The following is a 24,928-nucleotide window of genomic DNA, read 5'->3' on the forward strand; positions in this document are numbered from 1 at the left end:
CCCGTGTCCCCCACATCGGCAGGCGGACTCTCAACCACTACGCCACCAGGGAAGCCCCAGATTTTTTTTTAAAACAGTGTCGTGAGGTTTTTTTTAATTAGTTTATTTATTTATTTATTTTTGGCTATGTTGGGTCTTCGATGCTGTGCTCGAGCTTTCTCTGGTTGCGGTGAGCAGGGTCTACCCTTCGTTGCAATGCACGGCCTTCTCCTTGCGGTGGCTTCTCTTGTTGCAGAGCACGGGATCTAGGCGCACAGGCTTCAGTACCTGTGGCACATGGGCTCAGTAGTTGTGGTTCGCAGGTTCTAGAGCGCAGGCTCAGTTGTGGCGCACAGGCTTAGTTGCTTAGCGGTATGTGGGATCGTCCTAGACCAGGGCTTGAATCCGTGTCCCCTGCATTGGCAGGTGGATTCTTAACCACTGCGCCACAGGGAAATCCCTCCAATCAAATTTTATTTACAGAAACAGTCATTGGGTTGGATTTAGCCTGCAGGCCATAGTTTGCCAACCCCTCCTGCAGACCTGTGGACATCTAGGGACTCTGAAGTGACCGACTCTGTGCTCTAGGATAACTTCTGTCCTGTGAAGCACTTGTGTCACCAAGACATACAGGATCCTTTCCATTTTCTGTTCAGTTCTGTTTCCAGAACTGATCAGTATTATAGGCATCAATATAGGAGACCATTGGCAAAGTGAGATACACCAGGGCTCCTGCAGCTGAGATTATAGCAGAGAGTTAAGAGTCTAGAGATCTTGAGGTCAGACTATGAAATTATTTTATTTTCCCTGCCAGTTGAAATTCCTTGTAATGATCTGGGTAAATAGTAACAAATACACATTAGCCAGAGTGTTAACTACAGACCAAGTTTTAGTCAATCTGGTCCAGTAAGGAGACCACATCTGGCCCTGCTACAATAGTTAGAGTCACCAGTGTGAGTCATATAACTCATAGAGTGTATATGCTGCCAGGTATCAAAAAGACCTCCAAGGAAAGAGTATCAGGTTAGCTTGGTTAAATACCATCATATTTGGACTGTCCCTGTGGGCTGCTCTCAGGTCATATATCTATCTCTGGTCCATTCCTCCATCTCCAATATATAGGCTGATTTTTTACTAAAGGCATCTAGCTTCCTTTCTTAGTAGAAGACTGAGTGACTGGCAGGTGCCATGAGGTTTCATGGCCTGTGCAATATATAGTTCAATAAGCACAGTGTTAGTGTGCTTAACAGGTTGATACACCTACACCTCTGTTTCACACCAGGTAAGTTTTAAGACTTACTGACATTTCAGTGGCTATTTAATTTCACTGTTTTTTAATTTTTCAGGATCCTTTTGAGTCAACAGCAGGAAATTTATAAATAAACTTTTTTTTTCCCAAGGTCATAGGAGCTTAAATCTATGAACCACAGCTTTCAGGTGCTGATAATAGTTACACCCCTCTTGTTTCCCGAAGCCTAACTTTGGTGTAGATTTTGACAGTTAAAAAGCAATAAAGTAGGGCTTCCCTGGTGGCGCAGTGGTTGAGAGTCCGCCGTCCAATGCAGGGGACACGGGTTCATGCCCCGTTCTGGGAGGATCCCACATGCCGCGGAGCGGCTAGACCCGTGAGCCATGGCCGCTGGGCCTGTGCGTCCGGAGCCCGTGCTCCACAACGGGAGAGGCCACAGCAGTGAGAGGCCCACGTACCGCAAAAGGGGAAAAAAAAGTATGTTTTGGTAGAAAATACTTTCTCTTAAGGTAGATGTGTGTTTTGATGTACAGGGGGACAAGGAGAATCCTGATTTCATTTGGGAGACAGCACTGTTTTTAGAATAAGGCAAATATGGAATGACTACTAGCACTTTGTTTTTGGTCCGTAGTTGTAACACTTTCCTTAATTTTTTTTTTAATTGGACAGATGAAAAAATAAAGATGGATATTCTGCACGAGCCTGGAAATGAGACTGTAACTTCAGAATTCTCATTTGATGTTTTACTTTGCTCTTATAAATGGCACATTCCTAGTGCTCTTTTGTATACTCAGTCACAAGTTTTTAGACTTCCAGTGGAAAAATTTAAATAACTGAAGATATAGCTACCAATAAAAACATCCTCATTCCATCAGTTATTACTTTATTCCCTAACACTGACACCATTAGAATCCCATTATAATATTTATTAAATATTTCTATTAGAAGTACCAACCTCTCCTTTCTTTCTGCTAAAAACTTCATCTTGAAAATATTCACCACTTACTGTTATTTATAATATTTTAACATAAGTTGGTTGTCTTTATTATTTCTAATATTAAAACAATTGGGAAGGCTGATTTCATTATAAGTTATTATTATTTACCTTGAATCTCCCAAGGTGAACATTATTTAAGTAGACTGCTTAATAATAAGTACTGTATAGGAATTGTTTTAAAATTCTTGAACTTAATATTTTCAGAGATGCTAAAAAGGTTTTAACTGTCATTAAATGGAACCCATTGATGTGTGTCCTATACCAACCCAAAATGATTATTTTCACTGAATTGATCTCCTTCAAAGAGACAATTTAAGCAGTACTACTTAATTGAATTATCTAGAATTAAGCCAACATCCCTATAAACTGTTATCTTTAGATATTCCTTGGATATTGCTCATGAGAGGTGGCAAATATTTGTATTAACTGCTGACTGAAAAATGATAAGAAAGAAAATCTCAACATTTTTTCTAGTAGATAAGTAGATAAAGGAGTAGATAAATCTTGGGTTGCTATATTGAATTGAAATGATACTCTTCTTGTCAGGGTCCTTTCAGGAAGCCTGCTGAGTCTCCCCTTCCCCACCTGTACCTGTTTTTAAAGTTTTCAAGTGCTTATTGATTACTAAAAGAGTTATTTTTCTGAATCCAGTGCTCTGTTCTCTTAAAATTGGTGTTCTCAAATTGTAGTATGGGAATGTTTTATGATATTGATGCCAAATAAAAGTTGACTTAATTGACCAGATTATTTGGACTATTCTTGTCAGTGAAATGATCAGCTTTGAGGGCTTAAAGCTTTGTAGGGGTCTTGGCTCGCCACTTTCAAATGGTGGAGAAATAGACTATGGGACTTCCCTGGTGGTGCAGTGGTTAAGAATCTGCCTGCTGATACAGGTTCGATCCCTGGTCCGGGAAGATCCCACATGCCACGGAGCAGCTAAACCCGTACACCACAACTACTAGGATCACGTGCTGCAACTACTGAAGCCCGAGCACCTAGAGCCTATGCTCTGCAACAAGAGAAGCCACCACAGTGAGGAGTAGCCCCTGCTCGCTGCAAATAGAGAAAGCCTGTGGCCAGCAACAAAGACACAATGCAACCAAAAAAAAAAAGGAGACTATGCTCTAGAGAAAAAGGAGGGATTCTGCATATTCCCTGCCAAAACCAAACAAGGAGTAAGACCAGCAGAGTGAGGACTAGACCCTGTAAATTGCAAAGGCAGAAAAACATATGGTGCCATATCTTATGGAACCATCAGGTTCAAAAGGTTTACCCTGAGTACCTTTTCTTCTTCTTCTTCTTCTTCTTTTTTTGTCTCACCGCCGAGGCTTGTGGGATTTTAGTTCCCCAGCCAAGGACTGAACCCAGGCCCTTGGCAATGAGAGCACAGAGTCCTAACCACTGGACCGCCAGGGAATTCCCTCTTAGTACCTTTTCCTACTTAAAACTCTGAAGTAGACTCATCACTGAGCTTAGTGTCTGACCCAATGTCAGTAGTCAAGTTTGTGAGGATGAATGAACCAGTATAACTTTATATGATATTTCTTAAGAAATTCTGTCAGTTGGTTTTATAGGACTGGATTTAAATATAGGTGGGCCCTAAATCAAAAGAAGTGAAGTTACTTTCAACACAAAACACATTTTCCTCTTGGAAATATTGTTTACTAAAGGTATCACAGTGCCTTTTCTCACAGTATGATAGCTACCTTCCGTCTTAAACAGGCCTTCACTAAGGAGACAGTCCTACACTGTCATCAGGGTGGAAACTGGCAGTTATACGTTGCATGTGATTTTAAAAGACCTGTGTGTAAAAGAAGTGTAAACCTTATAGGTAAATGGTGTTACATTTAAAAATTAATGAATCTTTTGTAAGAGTGCATCAGTAGTGTTTGTCACCAGCAAAGAGTGTTGTTGGAGCAGTATACTGGAGTCAAAGAGTGAGTGCTGCTAAAATGATCAGGGGCACCTGTAAGAACAAAATATCCAAAATGGACAGCAGTAATCCCAGGTGGTTTGGACCTATAGCTGTGTCCCGCAGGGACTGACGTTGCTGGAATGCAAGTGTGGGTCAACATGGGTATCCCTTAAGCTTCCTTAGTGGTCAGTGTAACAGGCGCCGGTGGTAAAAATCAGTGTTCTTTGCCGCTTATGCACAATAAGTATTTCTCATACCTGATTGTTTGCAGGCAGTTTGGTTAGACAGGTGGTCCTCACATTCAAGGAAAAGAGATTGGAACACATTCTGAGGTAAATTCTCAGTAGAGTAGGAATATTGAGAGCCTCTGTTTTGTTTTCAAGCATCTCCATAACACACTTTTGTAGTTTTGTTGTAAAGTCAACCTCACAACCCTCGTACCCTACAAAGGTGCAGTACCTGAAGTTCCCACCTTCAGGGATCAGTTTCCTTTTGTGTTTAGTCACTGTGCCTGCAAAAAAACCCAGTAAAAATACGACTCACCAAGAGAGGGGTGACTTCAGACTCTCTGTAAGCCACAGCCAGCCACAATTATTATAAATTAACAGATCAGTTCCCTTAAAGGACAGAGAGGGCTTTCCTGGTGGCGCAGTGGTTGAGAGTCCACCTGCCAATGCAGGGGACACGGGTTCGTGCCCCGGTCCGGGAAGATCCCACATGCCGCGGAGCGGCTGGGCCTGTGAGCTATGGCGGCTGAGCCTGCGCGTCCGGAGCCTGTGCTCCGCAACGGGAGAGGCCACAGCGGTGAGAGGCCCGCGTACAGGAAAAAAAAAAAAAAAAAAGAGAGTGCAGAAACAAAGCTGTAGGTATTTGATTGAGGGCCATAGGTGGGAAGGGATAAGGAGACTAGGGATGGTAAATCTGTGTGGTGGTGTTTTAAAGGGCTCTTGTCATCGTGGAATTAGCTGGAGGGTAGTGGCTACATAAATGCAGGGTTAGGGGGTAAGAGGCTGAGGGAAACCAACAGGGAATGAAATATTTACTATAATATGTCATTCAAAAACTACTGTTGGCTACCTTTGGTAATTGTTCTTATGATGACCCAAAGGCACAGTAAGATCTTTGATCCTAGAAGTATTAAATCATGTTCAGATAGGTTTCTTGTGATATTCTTTGAAAGTTGGTGATCAGTATAAGAGAAAGCTAATAACCTCAGTTGCTATAAACAACAGCAGATTGTACCATAGCATATTGTACAGTTAGCTGGTTATAAACTGCAGTTTGAACAAATATTTTGTCATATATTACCAGTATGACAGTTCATCTAGAATTCGAAATTTTGGGGTTGGGCTGCAGCAGGGATTATGAAGGAGTCAAACTCAAAGTGTATGAGATGTATACAAGCTTGAAGCAATTAGAGAACACAGAGGCTGAGGTTGGTGAAGCTGCCACTGAATGTAGCCAATTAAAAGTCCGGGTATGGGATAGGTAATGACAACCTTGGTGATCTAAAAAGAAGAGATTCCCCTGGGTTGAATTTGTCCATGGAAGCTTCATGGAAGTTTTCTTGAGAGACACTTATTGGTAGAGTTTAGATAGGAAGAAAGAGAAAGAAAAGAATATATTGAGTCCCAAGTATGAATATATCTTTTTGGTTTGATAAGCATGAGTATTAAACGTTTTCATAAAATGCATACAAAGTATTATTTAACTGAATGGAGTCTAACTTTTTTCTTTAAAATAAAAGAATTTAGATATAGGTGGAAGCACTGAAGGACTCAGCCATTGGTCTTTTTTCTTTTGTGAGACCTTTTTTTTTTTGGTCCCTTGTCTTCCTTCCTCCCTCCTTTCCTTCCTTCTTTCCTTCCTTCCTTCCTTCCTTTGTTTCTAAAAGAAAGCAGCTGTTTTGTAGAAAGAGCATTTCAAGTCCAGGTATAGGAGCTTAGGCAAGTCAGCCTTTCTGAATTTCAGTTTTCTGGTCTATTAACAGAAGGTTTAAATCTTAGGATTTGCGTGAATATCAATTATGTTCATTTGACTCTTTGATCTTCATTCACCGAGTCTCTTTCTCCCTGCCATCCTTAAGTTTTTCTCATTTTCCCATATTTAAATGTAAAATGGCTTACCATCTCCATTTTGTTTTTTTCTTTACCCTGCCTAACTCTTCCAAACCTCCTGACTGGGTGCATTATCTCCTATACTCCACACATCTTGAGACAGAGTTGATGTTTGTCCCATTGGTGAGAACATTTCATTAAATGGGTATGTTACTGCATTTTGAGATTTGAGATGATCATTTAAAGTATAATATGCCTTCCTGTGCCAAGATAAAAAATTACACGTCAAAGTTCATCTAAAGGCAAATCTTGTCATTGAGATATCTGGCAAGGTGCTAGCTCAGAGGTGCTCCCCTACTATTTCATGTATTTTCTACTGAAATGACAAGAGCTGATATTGAGCATAATATTCATATCAGGTTTCACTTTTGAACTGAGTTTCATCTCACTTAAATTTCTGAGTAGATTTGAGTTGTGTGTCTTGGTGGTATGGTTTTAGTTTGAGAGGGGAGGGGGGAGAGCATTTTGTGACTTTATAAAACAGTAGTGATTCTTAATTAGTAATTCCCTTTGAGCTGGTGTCTGGCCTCACTTCCCACTCCTTGAACTGCCTGTTTATATGTTCACTGTTCCTGAGTTTATCTAGCAGCTTATAGTAGCACAGTCACGCCCTGCCCACCCACCCCCAATTGTGGAAGCCTTTTTTCTAGCTGTGATGCTATGTTTTATTGAGAACTTAAGTTACAAGAGTATTTTCTTCCAATGGCTGATAATTAAATCCCTTTCTGGACTTTGGGGGCTTAATATGTTTACAGAAATATCTGTGTGATCCCATTGAAAATGAGTGCATTTCAAAGTGGGTACAGCCTAGGAAATTAAGCACAATCAAGTGTTCACTTCTAAAAAACTAGAGTGCCCTAATAGTGTGCTATTTGGAAGGAAGGCAAAGACTGTTTCTGATCCGTCTTGTAGTTGAAATTCAGCCGCATAGTATAATAGCTGTTTAAGTGTTTAAATTTTTAAAGCCTTAACTTAAATTAGTTTCAAGTCCACATTTCTGTGAAAACATTTAGTACTATTATAAGCATCTGATGTGAGAAGTTGTTTTCTTCGTACCATAATTTTTGTACTACTTGCCTAGTTGTTGTATTTACTTTTTCTGTTTAAAAAAAATAATCTATGCTCATTGTAGAAAATTCAAACATAGCAAGATAAAAAGGAGAAAGCCAAATGCTCCCAGCATAACAGACAGTCATCAATAGTTGGTGAACATCATTCCAGTCCTCTCATTTTTTTTTTAATTTAGAATTTTTTTTATCTTTTAAATTTTATTATTTATTTATTTTATGTTTTGGCCTCACCTCATGTCATGCAGAGCTTCCCTTACCAGGGATCGAACCCATGCCCTCTGCAGTGGAAGCACAGAGTCTTAACCACTGGCCTGCCAGGGAAGTCCCCAGTGTTCTCACTTTATATACGTGAGATCATGCCATACGTGCTATTTTACAAAAACTTTTTTTTTTACTCTCTCAGCATTTATATTGTGGTGGTATTTTCATGTCAATGAAAATACCATCCTTTTGAAGGGCTGTGGAGTATTCCTCATAAGGATATATAATATTATCATTTATTTGTAATAGTGACTCTCTTTCTATTTTGTAAGTAAGTTCATTTGTACCATTTTTTTAGATTCTACATTATATGTGGATATCATATATTTGTGATATCATATATTTGTCTTTCTCTGTCTCACTTCACTCAGTATGACAAGCTCTAGGTCCATCCATGTTGCTGTAAATGGCATTATTTTGTCCTTTTTTTATAAGCCACAGTGTTTTGATGTCCTTTTCATGAAACTGCTTCTAGGAATGTTGTGGCATCTGGCATATACCTCCTCTCTCCCATAGCTTTGCTTGATTTTTTTCTCAAAATGATGCAAAGTAAAGTTCTCAAGTCTTAAAAATAAAAAGTTTCTTTCGTTTTGCATTTTGGTTGTCTTATTATTAAAATTTACACCTGTACTGTATCTATTATTTGAGGATTCATGTGTTTTCAGAATAAAGATTATATAAAATCAATCCTTACTCTCAAGGAAAATAGCAGGCTTATGTTTTTACCCTAAGGCATTTGTAGAAAAATATTACAGCCCTTCAACTCAGGAAGGACTTTCACTTTCACTTCCTGTAGCAGTGCCCTACAGCTGAAAAGTCACACAAGACAAGATGCAATGGCATACTCAGTCATCAACTGCAGGCTTCAGTGTGGTGGGGATTCAGAAAAAGGAAATCAGGGAAGCTTGCAAAAAGAAAAGGAGTCTTGAGCTTGAAAAAAGTGTAGAATGTGATATATCACAGCAGAGGCAAGAAAGGCTGACTGGGACCAGGAAAGACAGGACTTTATACATGGGTATGTGTGGATGCATACGTGGGTGATGTGTCAGAACTTAAGAAATCCTTCTACCTGTGTTTTTTCTAAGCTTTCCAGTTTTCTCATTTTCATATCTTCTCAGCAGCTAAGCATAGAACCTTGCCTGGAATAGGTACTCAATAAAAACTGCATTAAATTCTACTTTTAGGGTAACAATTTCCTGCCCACACACATACACTGTGACTCTAGTGCTATTCCTCCATCTGTTGCTAACATGAAAGCTCCATGCCCCTCTAGCTTGCCTTGTAGCCTGAGTGCTGGGAGCCATAAGTAATTCTTCCTCCACCTACAGGCCCCAGGTTGGGAGTGGTCCCATGACTAGAATAAGACCTGGCAAAGATACGCGCTGAGCTGACAAGCCTGACTTCCCATCTGTTTTTTTCCCCTCTCTGCTTGCTTCCTCAACTGCACACATCTCCTAGGTAGTATAACAAGTTATTAAAGGGCAAACATTAAATCACATTCTCAGTACTTTATTTTGGATGGGGGGTAGATTGAGGGAATTGGGTAGATTTCCAAGGGAGGTTGGCCCATACACGCACAGAAAGAAAAGACCATAAGCTCCCCTGTGTACAACCAAAGGCAGATATGCTCAAACATAGGTGCATTTAACACCTGACAGGTATATTTAATGAGCCCAAATGTAAAGCATTACATTTTATCTGAAATGAAGTCTATTTTGCATTCCAGGTAAAAAGAAAGATATTTCACTTACCTGCGTAAAAGATGAACTATTAGGCAGAATATTATATATAGCTAGTATTTATCAAGCATAGTGTTTAACATGTCTGGTGACCAGTGACAGTATTGGGAGAGTTGGAAAAGATTTAAAAGCTTGAGGACTTCTAGAGAAATCAGAGCCCACATTGCAAGTAGATAGAAACATGTGCCTATTCCCATGTTACACACACGCACACACTGCAGACACACAAGCTAATCAATTTTCCCTTGGGCTTAGAGTTCCGAGAGAGCAACACATTTTAATTCTTAAATGTGAAGCATAACCAAGTCCTATATGACTTATGATCATCCATTCCCTACTCAGACCCTTGAGTAGTAGTGGGAAGTTAGAATTACTCTGTTACCAAGCTCTTTGAAATTATTTCATTCTTTGGAACCTCATAATCTTATTGTCGAAGTGTTTAAGCTCATCTAGCTAAAAGAAGTAGTATATTGTTTATTTTAGTTCCAGCTTCTACATGGGCAGTTCTTTTTAATTTGAAGAGTATCAGGTCTTGGAGACCATTTCAAAGAATATCTGACCAACTTTCTCATCCTGAAATTAAGGAAGAGTTTAGAAAGATAATGTTCTTAAGGATGTCTTTAGCAATTATGGGAAAATTTGCATATTACTTTCTACTAATATCAAATAAATTGGGTGTAAGAGTGGCAAGACTTGAGATTCACTAAGTTAATGTACCGTATTAATGAAATTGTATTTCTCTGCTAATGAACCTGGTCAGGTAGGAGCTATGAGTAGATTTGCATAATATGTAAGAGAGTAATTTTGTTTACTTTTGAGGTACTGCTCCCTGTAGCATATTTTATCGCTTACTTTTTTTCATTCTGTGGTACACACTGTCCCCAAGAAAACAAATTTTTAAAATATTCTTCCTCAGTTTTTCAAATCCATTTAGTAAAACTGAAGCTTCAGGAAGATGTTATGTTTATCCTACAGTTTTGTGTGCTGACCAATAAAAATACCACTGAGTAACCCAGGGGGACTCATAGACCCTAATTTGAGACTAAGAAAGGGATTAAGGCTCTGTTTCTCTGGTCACCTAAAAAGCAGAATGTTTATCATCACTAGGAGTCAAGATATTCTCAATCAGGGGCGACTCTTTTTCCTAAGAGACTATTTCTTACGTTCTATGATGCTTTGATCTAATTCAGTGAATGCCTGAAAAACAAGACATTAGCATGATAGATATCAAATTTTTCCAAAGGGAAATCAACATTAATAAATCATACACAGTGCTTTGATTGATGAGATTGGGAATTGTTTGGATTTCTATCTGACCCTAATTATTTTCAACCATTTTCAGAAAGCAGCAGAAACACTGTAACTTCCTTGCTTTAAAAGGGGGAGGATCCAACAAGCTATAACTTTGGGAGCATTCCCCCACATATTTACATAGAAGAAGGGCACAGGTGTCATTGGATGTCATCAAACATAAGAATCAGTGGTGCTGTGAACAGCCTTTATTGTGAAGTACTGATAGGTGCCCATTTCTTCTCATTGAGAAGAAAAAAGTTGTTTCCAGACTACTCATGTTATTCAAGTATTTCATAATATCACAGCTTTAAGAGTCTGGCCGACTATACTGGCTCACCTGAATATTTACAGAAAATTAATATCTCTCAGAAGTCTACAAAATACCTTCTGGCTTTAGACATTAGTAGGTTAATGGCAGTTAAAGCTTCAAATTATCCATTGATTCTTTATATCCCTGTACGTACAGCAAAGAAGGGATGTGCATATTTACATTTGAAAAAAATCTTTCTTTAAAGAGCAAAACTGCTTATTTTAGTATTTTCTTGTATTGTTATCCTCAATAACAGAAGGAATAGAAGACTGGGTGGTGGTGATACATACAAATGTATTAAAGTTTATTTTAGAGCCAGAAAAGACCCAAAGCCGTCACTGTCTTCCTCTTGCATTCTGCCACAACTAACCAACATTCTGAAGAAATCACACAAGATTAAATAATAGTCTCAAGCCAAACATTCTTATATGTACTCTGATAAATTTAACATATTCTTATGTTTTGTATGTTCTCAATTATATCTTTGCTTCATCCTTTTCTATTATAGTTTTCCATTACTGAAATCTTCCTGTCCTTTCCTGTTACAGGATTATAGCTGGACAGACATCCGCTGCCCCTTTGAAAAACGAAGAGACGCAGCATGCGTGTTTTGGGACAATGTAGTTTACATTTTGGGTGGCTCTCAGCTTTTCCCCATAAAACGAATGGACTGCTATAATGTCGTTAAAGATAGCTGGTATTCCAAACTGGGCCCTCCAACACCTCGAGACAGCCTTGCTGCCTGCGCTGCAGAAGGCAAAATTTATACATCTGGAGGTTCCGAAGTTGGTAAGGACTTATTCAGTATTTGTGTGTGCTTTAAAGCTGAGGGTCTTGGCTTTCATATTTAAACAGAGTTGGTATTATTTGTCCAGATACTTTTTGACAAATGTAAATACATATCTGTCATATTTTAGAGCACATTTCCCTGAAGGTTTACCTTACTCTTTGTAAGTCATTAATTTATGAGAACTTCAACTTCCTAGATTATGTTAACTGTCCATTTTTTGTCATGACAATGGTTTCATTGACGTCATCTGGATTTTAGCTTCATTGTTGCCATCTGGATTAGTTATATACGTAATATTATTTGCTTTAAAGATTTCAGAGTTTGGCTTACTCATAGACCCACATTCAGGCTTTTAAAATCTGTATTATCTTTGCTTTCTTTGTATCAGAAAAAAGTTAAGAATAATCTCTTTCATTTGCTTTATTCTTTAACTATTTTTTTTCTTTTGGCTGTGTCGGGTCTTCGTTGTGGCATGCGGGATCTTCGTTGCAGCGCGTGGGCTTCTCTCTAGTTGCGGTGTGCAGGTTTTCTGTCTCTAGTCGTGGCACGCGGGCTCTGTAGTTAGCGGTGCTTGGGCTGTCTAGTTAAAGTGCGTGGGGCTAGTTGCCCAACCAGGGGTTGAACCTGTGTCCACTGCGTTGGAAGGCAGATTATTTACCACTGGACCACCAGAGAACTCCCTATTCTTTAACTTTTTAATGTAATGATTGGTAGTGGTATCTTAAGCTTATTGATCAGAACAGGGTGTGGGTATGGGTATAAAAACCTTTCTCATTGACAGATAATTTGTAACTGTCCACTAGTGTTCGTTTATTAAATGAATAATTGTTCTAAATGAATATTCTAGGTGCAGAGTAGCTTTTATATGCTTTCGTCTTTTCAAGTAATTTCTTTAACTAAATAATGAGCTTATAAAGAAAACTAGGAAGACCAAGTAAATCTAAAGTATGGAATTTAAACGTTGTCTTTTTATTTTCTTTTATGATTTTTATATTAGCCCAAAGACCGTTTTACTTTTGGTCAGCATATTTATTTGTTTTAAGTTTCTACCCCCACTGCCACTAGATACAAAATGAGTACAAGAAAGATTATGATTTTCTAAATGTGACTTAAGGAAGTGACCTTTCCCCCTCTTTAAAAGCGTTCTCACAGAATGTCTAATACAGCATATTTCAAATACAGTAAATCCTAAATATAGTAGGAAGTGTTTTATAGATATACGTTTTTGTGGAAAGTATAGAGGATAACTTCATTTCTTCAGCATTTATTAAGTCAGTTTTTCACTTAAACAGTAACTTTTTTTTTTTCCTGTATGCGGGCCTCTCACTGTTGTGGCCTCTCCCGTTGCGGAGCACAGGCTCCGGACACGCAGGCTCAGCGGCCATGGCTCACGGGCCCAGCCGCTCTGCGGCATGTGGGAACTTCCCGGACCGGGGCACGAACCCGTGTCCCCTGCATCGGCAGGTGGATTCTCAACCATTGCGCCACCAGAGAAGCCCCAATAGTAACTTTTCTTAATCTGCTATATACTGTATATTTCCCTTTAGTGTCAACCAACTGAATCTACCAAATTTGAAATGTTTAAAAAGTTAAAAAGAAGTTACTGTTAGTCATGACTATTACTTCATCTGTTTGTTACTCTTTGAACTTCGCTCTTCATAGGCTTTGGTTTTGATAGAGACTTATAAGGGTGTTATTGCTTTTAAGCGTTAGAAAAGTCCAGAAAATGGGAGGGGAGCAATAATTTGATAAAGTTCTAGCTTCGTTTTTCTTGGGAAAGAAAAAAAGCACTTGATCTTTAATGGTATCATTTCTAAATCTCTTTATTGAGCTCCTAAAATGTGCAGAAGTTGCAAAACAGGATGGGTGTGTTTTGCCGTTAAAATGTATAATCAAAGTACACCAGAAACACATAATGATACTTTGAGTGTATATTCAAGAATGGACCGGCATGACTGCAGGGCCTACCCACACAACTACTGAGAGCAGTCAGGAAGAACAGTTTTGTTAATGATGCAGTGGCTGTTGTAGAACATTAAATGACAAGCCTGAGGATACCCTCAGATAGTAGTCTTCATATTTTAAGGTATAGACTTACCATCTGTAAACAGCTGTGTTTTTCCCCCTCTCTATAAACATTTGAGGTTCAATTAATTCCCATCATGCATAACTGGGCTGGAAAACATACATAATGTTTCTTATTTAATTTGAAAATCTTTTGAAATCAAACCAATTTCTTTTTTTGTTTCCCAATTAATAAGTCTCTCCAACAGATCCTTTTTTGAATATTTAACAAGGTATATACAAACAGGGGTAGCTTTTTCTGAAACTATTTCTACGTTTTGTTGTTTGTTGTTGATTGAGTAAAGACTCTACAACCCTAAATTCTTTCCTCCAGTAATTAATGATTCATCTCTACAGTCAACTCACTCCAGGCCCACATACACACTGAGTTAAGCAAGATGGGGTCCTTTTTTTTTTTACAGGAAACTCGGCTCTGTATTTATTTGAGTGCTATGATACAAGAACTGAAAGCTGGCACACAAAGCCCAGCATGCTGACTCAGCGCTGCAGCCATGGGATGGTGGAAGCCAACGGCCTGATCTATGTTTGCGGTGGAAGTTTAGGGAACAATGTTTCTGGGAGAGTACTGAATTCCTGTGAAGTCTATGATCCTGCCACAGAAACGTATGTATCAGTTTAAAACTCTTACTGGGCTTCCCTGGTGGCGCAGTGGTTGAGAGTCCGCCTGCCGATGCAGGGGACACGGGTTCGTGCCCTGGTCCGGGAGGATCCCGCATGCCGTGGAACGGCTGGGCCCGTGAGCCATGGCCGCTGAGCCTGCGCGTTCAGAGCCTGTGCTCCTCAACGGGAGAGGCCGCGACGGTGAGAGGCCCAAATACTGAAAAAAAAAAAAAAAAAAAAAAAAACTCTTACTACGCAATTAATTGTATTCTATAAACTCAGTGGAAGAAGATGTCAAAAGGCAGAAGGAACCCAGCAGAAGGATTTTTGAATGTGCTAGGGTCAGGGGCTTGTTTATAGCTTTGACCCTTCCTCTACACCTTAAGAAATAGCTTGACCTTATACCCCATGGGAGCCCCTCTCTTTCTATTCCTGCTTGTGCAATACATAAATGTCTGTGAATAAGAAAATATGACTGATTCATCAAACTCAAAATATTTTTGTTTGAGAAATCAGGAAGTGTAGAGAGGGGGAAACAGTTTATGACCAGTAGTAAATTTGCCTTTAATTAGAAATATTATGTATTGGTTCATGGCATTAATGAATCATACCCCTAGGTATAATGTCTTTTTTGAGTTTGTGCTTACTAAAGTATGTTTGGGTTCATATTTATTAAATAAAATTATGCTTTTTAAAAAATATTTATTTACTTATTTATTGGGCTGCGCCATGTCTTAGTTGCGGCATGTGGGATGTAGTTCCCTGACCCGGGATCAAACCCGGGCCCCCTGCATTGAAAGCGCAGAGACTTAACCACTGGACCACCAAGGAACTCCCTAAATAAAATATTCTTAAGTCAACTGGGAAGTAAAATAACTGCTTTTGAAAAGCAAAATACAAAGAAATAAACGGTTAGCCCATTTTTCTGATCTTGTAATTAATGATGGAACGAACCCATTCAATACGGCCAAAGGATATGAGCCAGTTATTGATAGTGGGGGGTGGTAAGTATAGTGTAATTAACTAACAAGAAAATGAACACAGGTGATGTTCCAGTCAGACCTTTTGTTGATAATCAGAAGCATCCAAAGACCTTCAATAAGAAAATTAACTTGCTCGTTTGAAAGGATTGTTCTTCCTTTACCAGAACAAGTTATTGGGGCAAATATGTTCAACTTAAATGTTATACCAAAGAGCTGCACCAAAACTCTTGTGCTCAATTTTTGTATTTAGGAAATATTTCCAGGATACAAAACATAGAAGTCTTCTACTCCAGCTATTGCTTTTATTAAATTAAGAGTAAAGATTTAATTATAAAATATGATTATCATTTAGTTATTTATGCTTCCCACCTATTTTTGAAGGATTTAAGGAAGCAAAATCAGTAACTCCTTTCCCAAAGAAAAGTGCAATTACAATTGTTCTTTTCTCATTTTTTGCTCAAGTAGTCACCCATGTTAGGGATAGAATTGAAAGAAGCTTATCTTGAAACTTATCTTTTGCTAAGTGTCTAGACTAGGAAATCTCTTGAGATCATCAAACTTAATACTTCCCAATGTTTTTTTAAATTGTACCTTTGTACTTGCCAGAGAACACTGGGGATACGCCTTATCCTAATCCCATCATCCATCCATCCAGCTATCTATCCATCCCCTCTTGTCCTAAACCATAGGAGCAGGGTATATACCAACTGTCCACACTCCTATATCCGTCTCTACTTTACCTCCCATAAATCCTATACTCAAAAAGCATTACAGCATACTAGTTGGAAAACTGTAATCTCATTCATTCTGCTGCCAAATTATTGTTTCGTTTCTAAAAAAATATCTTAGAGTAGAACCCATACCATATGAACTCCGGGCTTCTAAATTCTGAGATCTTTATTCAGGCAGTATCAGTGTAAATCAATATATTCTTGTTTATAGTAGCAGAGAAAGAGTATAAAGGGATTCTACAACTTCAATATTTTTTAAAACTAGGTGAATATTATCAGTTTGGGGAATATTTTAAAACTTACACAACTTAGCATTTCTTTTGTCTTGTATATATTGAGCTTATGTATTAAATTTGAATCCTCTATATTCTCTAAATTTTCCTAAGAGAAAAGCTAGTGTGAATATAATTATCCAAATCTCAAAATGAAAGATGTTATATACTACTACGATTTCCTTTCTAATATGTTGTGTCCATCCAACGTATGTTTTGTAAAACTGTTTCTTCCCAATTTCAACAATTTTTAAAGTGTTTTTTAACTAGAATATGTTCGACTGGAAGCTAAGAAATGAAACCTATGGAAACAACACAACACAGTTTCCACAGTTAGAATTTTGAGGAAAGCTACTCAACAGTAAACTCAGGTTGGAGAGAGCAGAGACCTAGTGCATACTCTGCATGTGAATTATAGGAGGAAGGAAGCATGTTTCGCGAAGTTCCTTAATTCTAAACCTTGAGGAGACTTAGATATACATAAAACATTCTCTTATTTTATATCATAGACATATTTAGAGAAGAAAGGGGTATGTATATTGAATTTTTCCAAGTCAGATACTCTGTTTAACACACTTTGACAGCTCACTGTGTGGAGAGGCTGTGGAGGTCAAGTACTGGATTTCCCAGTTTCGAGCTGAATGTTGGTCTTTTCACCTGGAGGAACATGTGTGTTCATCCTGAAAAACAGGAGGACTTACTTTAACTGAATGCTTAGAAAATGAGAGTGGTGACTGTCAAACCATTTTTAAAACAAACCAAAAGTATGTAAATATAAGGCAACAAGAGTTGTTGATATTTCAGAGTTCATCATTATGCTCTAATTATGTTTTGAAAAGTTAAATGTATTAAATTATTTAAAAGAAGAGTTATAAATAACCATATTAGAGCATTACACTTATACCAAATTGCCCTTTTGTTTTTGTTTGGAGTCTTTCGATTTATATCAGCTGTTAAGAGCTGTGTGCTGGTACCACATTCACAATCACAAATGTCAGTTATCTGTATGGGAGTACATGCAAAAGAAGAGATGAATCTCATAGAAAACAATAACAAAATTGTCTGTGTGTTTAATGCTGCTACCTGTGAATTAGTATCCTTCAACACTTGTGTCCACATTTATATTCTCAATCTCTTTCTTTATAGTAGTGCCTGTGATCACATCAACGTGCTAATAAGTTATTAACCGTGACAGAATGATAGGAGCTGCCTGAAGTTCTAAGTGTATATTTAAAGATGTATGTGTGAATAGTGACAGATATGCTAATTTGCTGATTTCTAGAGGCCCATGATAAATTTCTTTTACTTACCCTATGTAAATATTAATTAAAACCACATGTGACTAAAACCATATTAGTACCTTATATTTTCTTACATATCTTCCCTGTTTTGTTTGTTACTGTTTTACAAGTTATTGTGAACTGTAGGAAATGGATGTCTTCCAAAGACATGTTCATAGTCTCCAGATATCCTGTTTCCCATATCCTATTGGAGTTGAAAGGAATAAAATCCCTATTTACCCCACCTATAAATTACTGAAAACCACTGTTAAACTTTTGTTTTCTAGCTTTCCAGACGTGCACGTGCACATTTGTGTGTGTGTGTGTGTGTGTATGTGCACGTGTACACATATGTGAGTGGGAAATGAGTGCTTACATGGGATAACAGACCTTTCTTATAAATTCGTATGAGTCCTTTTACTTCTTGTGAACATGTATACTAAAAACTTTCCTGTTTTTTCAGATGGACTGAGCTGTGTCCAATGATTGAAGCCAGGAAGAATCATGGACTGGTATTTGTAAAAGACAAGATATTTGCTGTGGGTGGTCAGAATGGCTTAGGTATGTGAAGTTAGTTCACTTTTCAACTTTCACAATGAATTTGCTGATATTTCCTTATCTTAAGTTATGAAAATGTTTCTTGATCACATACATCATTAGACTTTTTTTAATAGTTTCTGTGAACTAACGGTTTATGAAACATTGTAATACGTTTAACATTTCTGTCCATGAATGTAGGTAATAGCCACCAGTCATTGTGACAGTCTCAGGTGGCTTTAGCACATTTCCAAATATCATCTGGGGAATAGTATCACATTAGCTTAAGAACTATTGAGTGGGGACTTCCCTGGTGGTCCAGTGGCTAAGACTCCATGCTCCCAATGCAGGGGAGCCGGGTTCAATTCCTGGTCTGGGAACTAGATCCCACATGCTGCAACTAAGGGTTCATGTACCGCAACTAAAGATCCCACATGCTGCAACTAAGAGTTCACGTACCACAACTAAAGATCCCACATGCCACAACTAAGACCTGGCACAGCCAAATAAATAAATATTTTTAAAAAAACAAACAACTATTGAGTGACAGAAACATTTGAACTTTAATATAACTTTTAAAACTTTTTAATTTAACTTTTAGGACTTGTATCCAAGCTCTGAATGGCAGTGTTTCCTAAACATTTTTAAACGTTGCATGAAAATATCAGTATTACTTTTTTAAATGAATAAATTTGATCTTTTTATTTTCTTAAATAATGTACTGAAGAATCTTAAATAATTGCTTTTAATAATGTAGAATTTGGACTGAATCCATAGATAAGATCCACGAAGCTTATTTTAGTCAGTACCTTTAATCATTACTTAAGTATAACAAAGAAATAGCTTTATTTCATTCTTCTGTCTCTATCCATTGCTGGGCTTTTTTTGTTTTTTTGTTTTTTTGTTTTTTGTGGTACGTGGGCCTCCCACCGTTGTGGCCTCTCCCGTTGCGGAGCACAGACTCCGGATGAGCAGGCTCAGCGGCCATGGCTCACGGGCCCAGCCGCTCCACAGCATGTGGGATCTTCCCCGACCGGGGCATGAACCCGTGTCTCCTGCATCGGCAGGCAGACTCCCAACCACTGCGCCATCAGGGAAGCCCCATTGCTGTTTTTCATAAGCTGCTGACAGATAAATGGTAGAAGGAAAAAGAAGGACATTTGAATGATTATAATCAAATTTAATCAGAAGGAAACTTCACTGGCCTACTTTTTAATTTTTCCAGAGCAGATAGAACATCTTTAATTTTATAGAATAAATATAAATATTTATGATTCTAAAATGTCAAATGAAAATTAAGTTAAATTTCTGTTGTGTTCAAGGAAGAATAGGAGTTTAAATGGTAGATATGTGAGGATTCATTGTAAAATTCTTACAACTCTTCTGCATGTTTGAAGTTTTTCGTAATAAAAGGTTTGGAAAAAATACAAAGAATTACTACTTTAAGAGACCTTAGAATTGTTCACATAGTTGTTCACGTTTTATTCTTTTGAAGGTGGTCTGGACAATGTGGAATATTACGATATTAAATTAAATGAATGGAAGATGGTCTCACCAATGCCATGGAAGGGTGTAACAGTCAAGTGTGCAGCAGTCGGCTCTGTAGTTTATGTCTTGGCTGGTTTTCAAGGTGTGGGTCGATTAGGACACATCCTTGAATATAACACTGAAACAGACAAATGGATCGCCAACTCCAAAGTCCGAGCTTTTCCAGTAACAAGTTGTTTAATTTGTGTTGTTGATACTTGTGGAGCAAATGAAGAAACCCTTGAAACATGATTAATGAGTGAACTTCAAGACTCACTGGAGACTCAAAAGTATGGGCACCAGTGCTTTGTTCCAGGAGTTTGGTTACAAAGTTTTAGTTTGGTGTTTTGTTTTTTTCAAGGAAGTTTCAAGTAAAGTAAGATTCCTATAAAATAGATTTTCTTTTATATGGGATTTCTTACTTCATTCAAAGACCATATTTCAGCTGGCCACATAACCAAGAACATATCTAGCAAGAACACTTGTAAAGTTATAAGCACTCAGTGAAAGTATGAATTCTTAAATGAATTTCACATTTGTAACTATGATTATGGCAGAATGGGGGATTGACTCACCATAGAAGCAACCTCATCTTGGCTCTAGATTCTATTTTCATACATCATAGAAGTGCTATGTAGTTAAGTCTGTTTGTTTCTGTTCAGTCAAGAACTAAGAAAGAGTATGAATTGTAAGTCAAAGATAAGCAGTTATGATGGAGCAGCTTAGTCTCAAATAGTTTTGCTTGTCTTCATTTGTTCCATTTAGTGCCAAAGGTATTGCATTTTTAAAGCAAGCCAGAGTGAGTCAGAGCTTACACTTATATCTCACAAAACTTCATAAACACATTTTGAGAGTTACAAATGTACCCCCAACTCCTCATGAAATATATTCTATCCAATTAAATAATTGATCTTTTTAACACAAAATGTAAAGACTAGCACCCATCACTAATTTATATCACTTTTTTTCCCAGGAGTTAAAAAAGGATTATGCCTCTTCATTGCTCACTCTGTTAAATAAAATTCAATCATTATAAGAATTATTACCTAGCAAAAGAAAGCTACTTATAGCAAATTTCTAGGTCACTAGAATAGCACACTGATAGTTATACATTTTGAACTTCTTACAGATTAGAAAGGTACATGATTTCCTTAGCAGAGCACATCATTGATATTTGACCCAGTTGTCTCTAAAAGTTTTTTAGTTGAGTTAAATATTTGTCATCTTGTATTAATTGCTTATATGTGGTCAGTAAATCTTTTATAAACCCAATTATTCATTTCTTTCCTAGTAATGTTTTGCCCTTTTACATTATGAAATGTATGGAGTGAGCCATGTAAAGCTGTCACCATCCATGTTTTTACCTGGTAGTATTAAATATTTTTAAACTTCAAGTAGACTGCTAAGTTCATTCTTCATTTTAAATGTGTTAGGTAATGGTTGTTTTTTGAACTTGTGAAACAATGTTTCTTTTAAAATTTTTATTGTTTTCTTTATAATGGGGGTTATAAGCTTAAAACCTAAAAATGTTTAAATGAAAAAGGAATTATAAAAAGATTATGGTAGATATATTTCTATTTATGTAAGGTTTTATGTACATTACAGTATAATTTACATGTCATACAGTTCACTGATTTAAAGTGTACTATTCAATGGTCTTTAATATATTCACAGAGTTATGCAACCATCACCATAATTTTGGAACACTTTCTTCACCACGAAAAGAAACCCCATCCTCATTAGCAGTCACTCCCCATTTTCCCTGTATTACCTTTTTATGACTCCTGTAACAAATTACCATAAACTTTGTTGCTTAAAACAACAGAAATTTATTCTTTCACAATTTGGGAGACCAGAAATCCTAAATCGAGGTGCTGTTAGGGTTGATCCTGCTGGAGGCTCTGAGGCAAAAACTTCCCATGCCTCTCCTGTAGCTTCTGATGGCTGCCGGCAAACATCGGTGTTTCTTGGCTTATTAACTATGTCACTTCAGTCACTGCCCCAGTTTTCACATGGCCTTATTCCCTGTGTGTCTCGTCTCTGCATCTTCATGTGGAGTTATAGGGACAACAGTCATTGGATTTAGCGCACCCTCCTCATAATCCATTGTGACCATATCTTAACCAATGACATCTGCAAAGACCCTGTCTCCAAATAAGGTCACATTTTAGAGTTTTGGGGAGACATTATTCAACCCAGTTGCATCTCCCAAACACCCCATCCCTAGGTAGCCATAAATCTTTCTGTCTCTAGATTTGCCCATTCTGAACTTTTTTATGTTGGATTTTGAATTTTTCTCTCCGTTGGAAAAAATGTGTCAATTTTTTTTTGAGGGTAGAATATCCATTTATCATATTACAATGGTTATATGACTTAATTTGATACAATAATTTCCCATATGGGAATATGCAGCTGTTTAAGGTATTTTACATAACTACCCTTTTCTTTAGGCTGTATCTGCTGACTAGAGCACACTACGATAAGTATGTAGACAGCTTTGATGTAGGTTATAATGAAGTGTGTGTGGTTTTTTTTCCTTAGTAATGTTAGTAATTTTAATTAGTGTCTGTTTTCTGTCCTGGAAATAGTCTATGATATTGTCAATATCATGATAATGAGTAAAAGTACAATATGTTGGCGAGTATGTTTTCTATTACTCCCCCACACAAAATTCCTATCCTGTATAGTGCTCTACTTTCTTTTTAGTAGATATGTGATTGTTAATGTTATAGTTTTTGCAGTGACACGACTGATGACATAGCAGTTTAGCTTTTACTTTTGAAAATCACAATGTGAACATGAAATTTTAATGTCTTGAAAAAAATTGTTGCTGTCAAAAACAGTCATTAATTACAATTGTGACCTAGCTTTCAAAAATGTGACATATAATGTCATGGAAAATTTAGTCATGAAAAGGAGCCATTTTTTAAAACCAGCGGTCTATTTTCCTTTTGCCTCATATACTGTTAACAGCAGATATTTTGGATTTGCTGCAGAGGCCAGGGTAAAGGATATATTTGAAGGAAATTTTGCTTTTTAAGGGTGGTAATGTTAACACACATCAACAACTTCAAAAATTCAGTCCGCTCAAACATGGCACCAAAACAGCTCTCACTAAGTCCCCATAATTTGTTAATATGAAATAACATTTTACAGGTTACATCGTTCAGCACTTGATAAATCATTCCTTTAAATAACCCCCTTTCTCCTTACAGTTGCCTCAAAAGACTTTTAAAAGCTTGAATTTACTTTCATCTTCCTAACTTTCCTCCTTCCCAAGGTGATTCAAACTACTTTAGGAGATAATCTGTACTGGGAAATTGTCTGACATGTCATCCTTACTAACTAAAAAGCTTTTTTACTTTCCAGAGCTTTAAACCTCTTCTGATAACAAAGCTGTAAAATGGGGTTCAAGGTCTGGTTTATTCAGTTCTTTTTTTTTTTTTTTTAACATCTTCATTGGAGTATAATTTATTCAGTTCTTGTAGGGGATTTCCCTGACTTTATCTTCCAACCATCCATTGAATTTGTTTCCACTATCCATGTTTAATTTCCAAGAGCATTTTCTTTTTAGGATTGTCCTTTTATATAGCATGCTGGTTTTGTTTCATGTTGCCCTGTCTGAGGATATTTTAGTTTCCTTAACATTACTTACATTTTTGGTGTGTTTCTCTTTCCTCTGACTTCTTTTTAGATTGCTTTGCTCTTTCCTGTTGGAATCTTTCCTCAAATATCTGGTGCCTGGCTGTGCATTTTATATTTAAAATTAGACATTAAAAAGTTGTGAACTTTTGTTTACAAACGTGAGCTGAATTGTCAGTGAATCTCATCATATGTTAAGGAAATGGCTGCCTGTTTGTTTGTTTATTTATTTATTTATTTATTTATGGCTGTGTTGGGTCTTCGTTGCTGCCTGTGGGCTTTCTCTAGTTGTGGTGAGCGGGGACTACTCTTTGTTGCGGTGCACGGCCTTTCTCATTGTCATGGCTTCTCATTGCAGAGCACGGGCTATAGGCACACAGCCTTCAGTAGTTGTGGCACGTGGGCTCAGTAGTTGTGGCTCGCGGGCTCTGGAGCTCAGGCTCAGTAGTTGTGGCACACTGGCTTAGTTGCTCCGTGGCATGTGGGATCTTCCTGGGCCAGGGCTCAAACCCCTGTGTCCCTTGCATTGGCAGGCAGATTCTTAAACACTGTGCCACCAGGGAAGCCCCTGGCTGCTTGTTTTTGTTGGAGATCCGTAAGAGATCCATAGATCTTTTTCTGGGATGTTTGATTCTCCAGAATATAAACTTACAAACTCCTGCCCCTTGGGTGGGGGAGGGCAAGCTGGGAATAGACTGACAATAGGCCTGGCTGCAGGATTTCTGGGGCTCAGGCAAAGCACCATTCAACAGGCAGAGTTCAGTTCCCCTTTGGTCAGTACCATAACTTGACCCTCTATATTTACATCCTGGACTCTGAAGCCTCTCTTGCTCCTTTTCTTTTTTCAAGAAAAGAACCTATCTCCCAACAGGTAAGGATAGTCACCTAATGGATTTCTAACTGAACCTCATACAGATTTTCAAACAGTCCACCGTTCTGTGATACCTGGTGGTTCTTAATTCTTGTGGCTTTTCAGCCTTCTCTGGGGACATCAGTTGTCCATCTTACAGGAATATGATTCTTCCTCTAAGTAATTTACTATGTACTCTTCTGTGTGCATTCAGTCTTCATAAATTGTGGTTTGAAATTATGGTTATCTCCTAGTATAATCAAAGACGATGTTTTTGCTTGTTTTCCCTCTCATTTTGAGATATTTTCAAGAGGAAAAGATGGCAGAGGCATTTTTACTCTGCCACCTTGAAACCAGGCGTTTCCTTCCCATGACCTCACTCTCCTGATTTCCACCTACCCCTCCCCTATCACTACTGAGTTCTACTTGCCTCAGCCCTAGTCTGTCATCATCTCACACAGCAGTTTATCCAGATGATTTCAGTCAGGATTCTGGCTTTGCCCACCTCTCCACCTTCACGAAGCAGCATACACACCCTCGTTTAAGCTTCAGCCTAACTGGTATTATTTTAGGTCTTTGATGCCAGCAGAGTCTTTACACATGCTGGCATTTGCATGATGAAAAGTCAGTGAACACAGTGAGAGATTCATTACTACAAGGGAACTGCTGAAAATAGATATGTTAAGAATGATGGGAGCCAA

The 24,928-nt window shown here is 37.9% G+C and overlaps 1 protein-coding gene across 2 annotated transcripts in view; it reads left to right on the top strand.

Annotated features, from left to right (window-relative positions):
- The window catches only part of KLHL7 (kelch like family member 7), a 57,939-nt gene extending 36,810 nt beyond the window's left edge, over positions 1 to 21,129 (top strand). For both annotated transcript variants that reach the window (XM_059074158.2, XM_059074157.2), the window contains 4 exons: positions 11,479 to 11,719; positions 14,207 to 14,408; positions 18,135 to 18,232; positions 19,704 to 21,129. In XM_059074158.2, coding sequence (XP_058930141.1) covers positions 11,479 to 11,719; positions 14,207 to 14,408; positions 18,135 to 18,232; positions 19,704 to 19,987 — 825 coding nt within the window. In that variant the 3' untranslated portion in view covers positions 19,988 to 21,129. The remainder of the gene's footprint in view (positions 1 to 11,478; positions 11,720 to 14,206; positions 14,409 to 18,134; positions 18,233 to 19,703) is intronic.
- The last annotated feature ends 3,799 nt before the right edge of the window (positions 21,130 to 24,928 follow it).

The sequence above is a fragment of the Kogia breviceps genome, chromosome 9, assembly GCF_026419965.1.
Source record: "Kogia breviceps isolate mKogBre1 chromosome 9, mKogBre1 haplotype 1, whole genome shotgun sequence".
Classification (NCBI taxonomy): Eukaryota; Metazoa; Chordata; class Mammalia; order Artiodactyla; family Physeteridae; genus Kogia; species Kogia breviceps.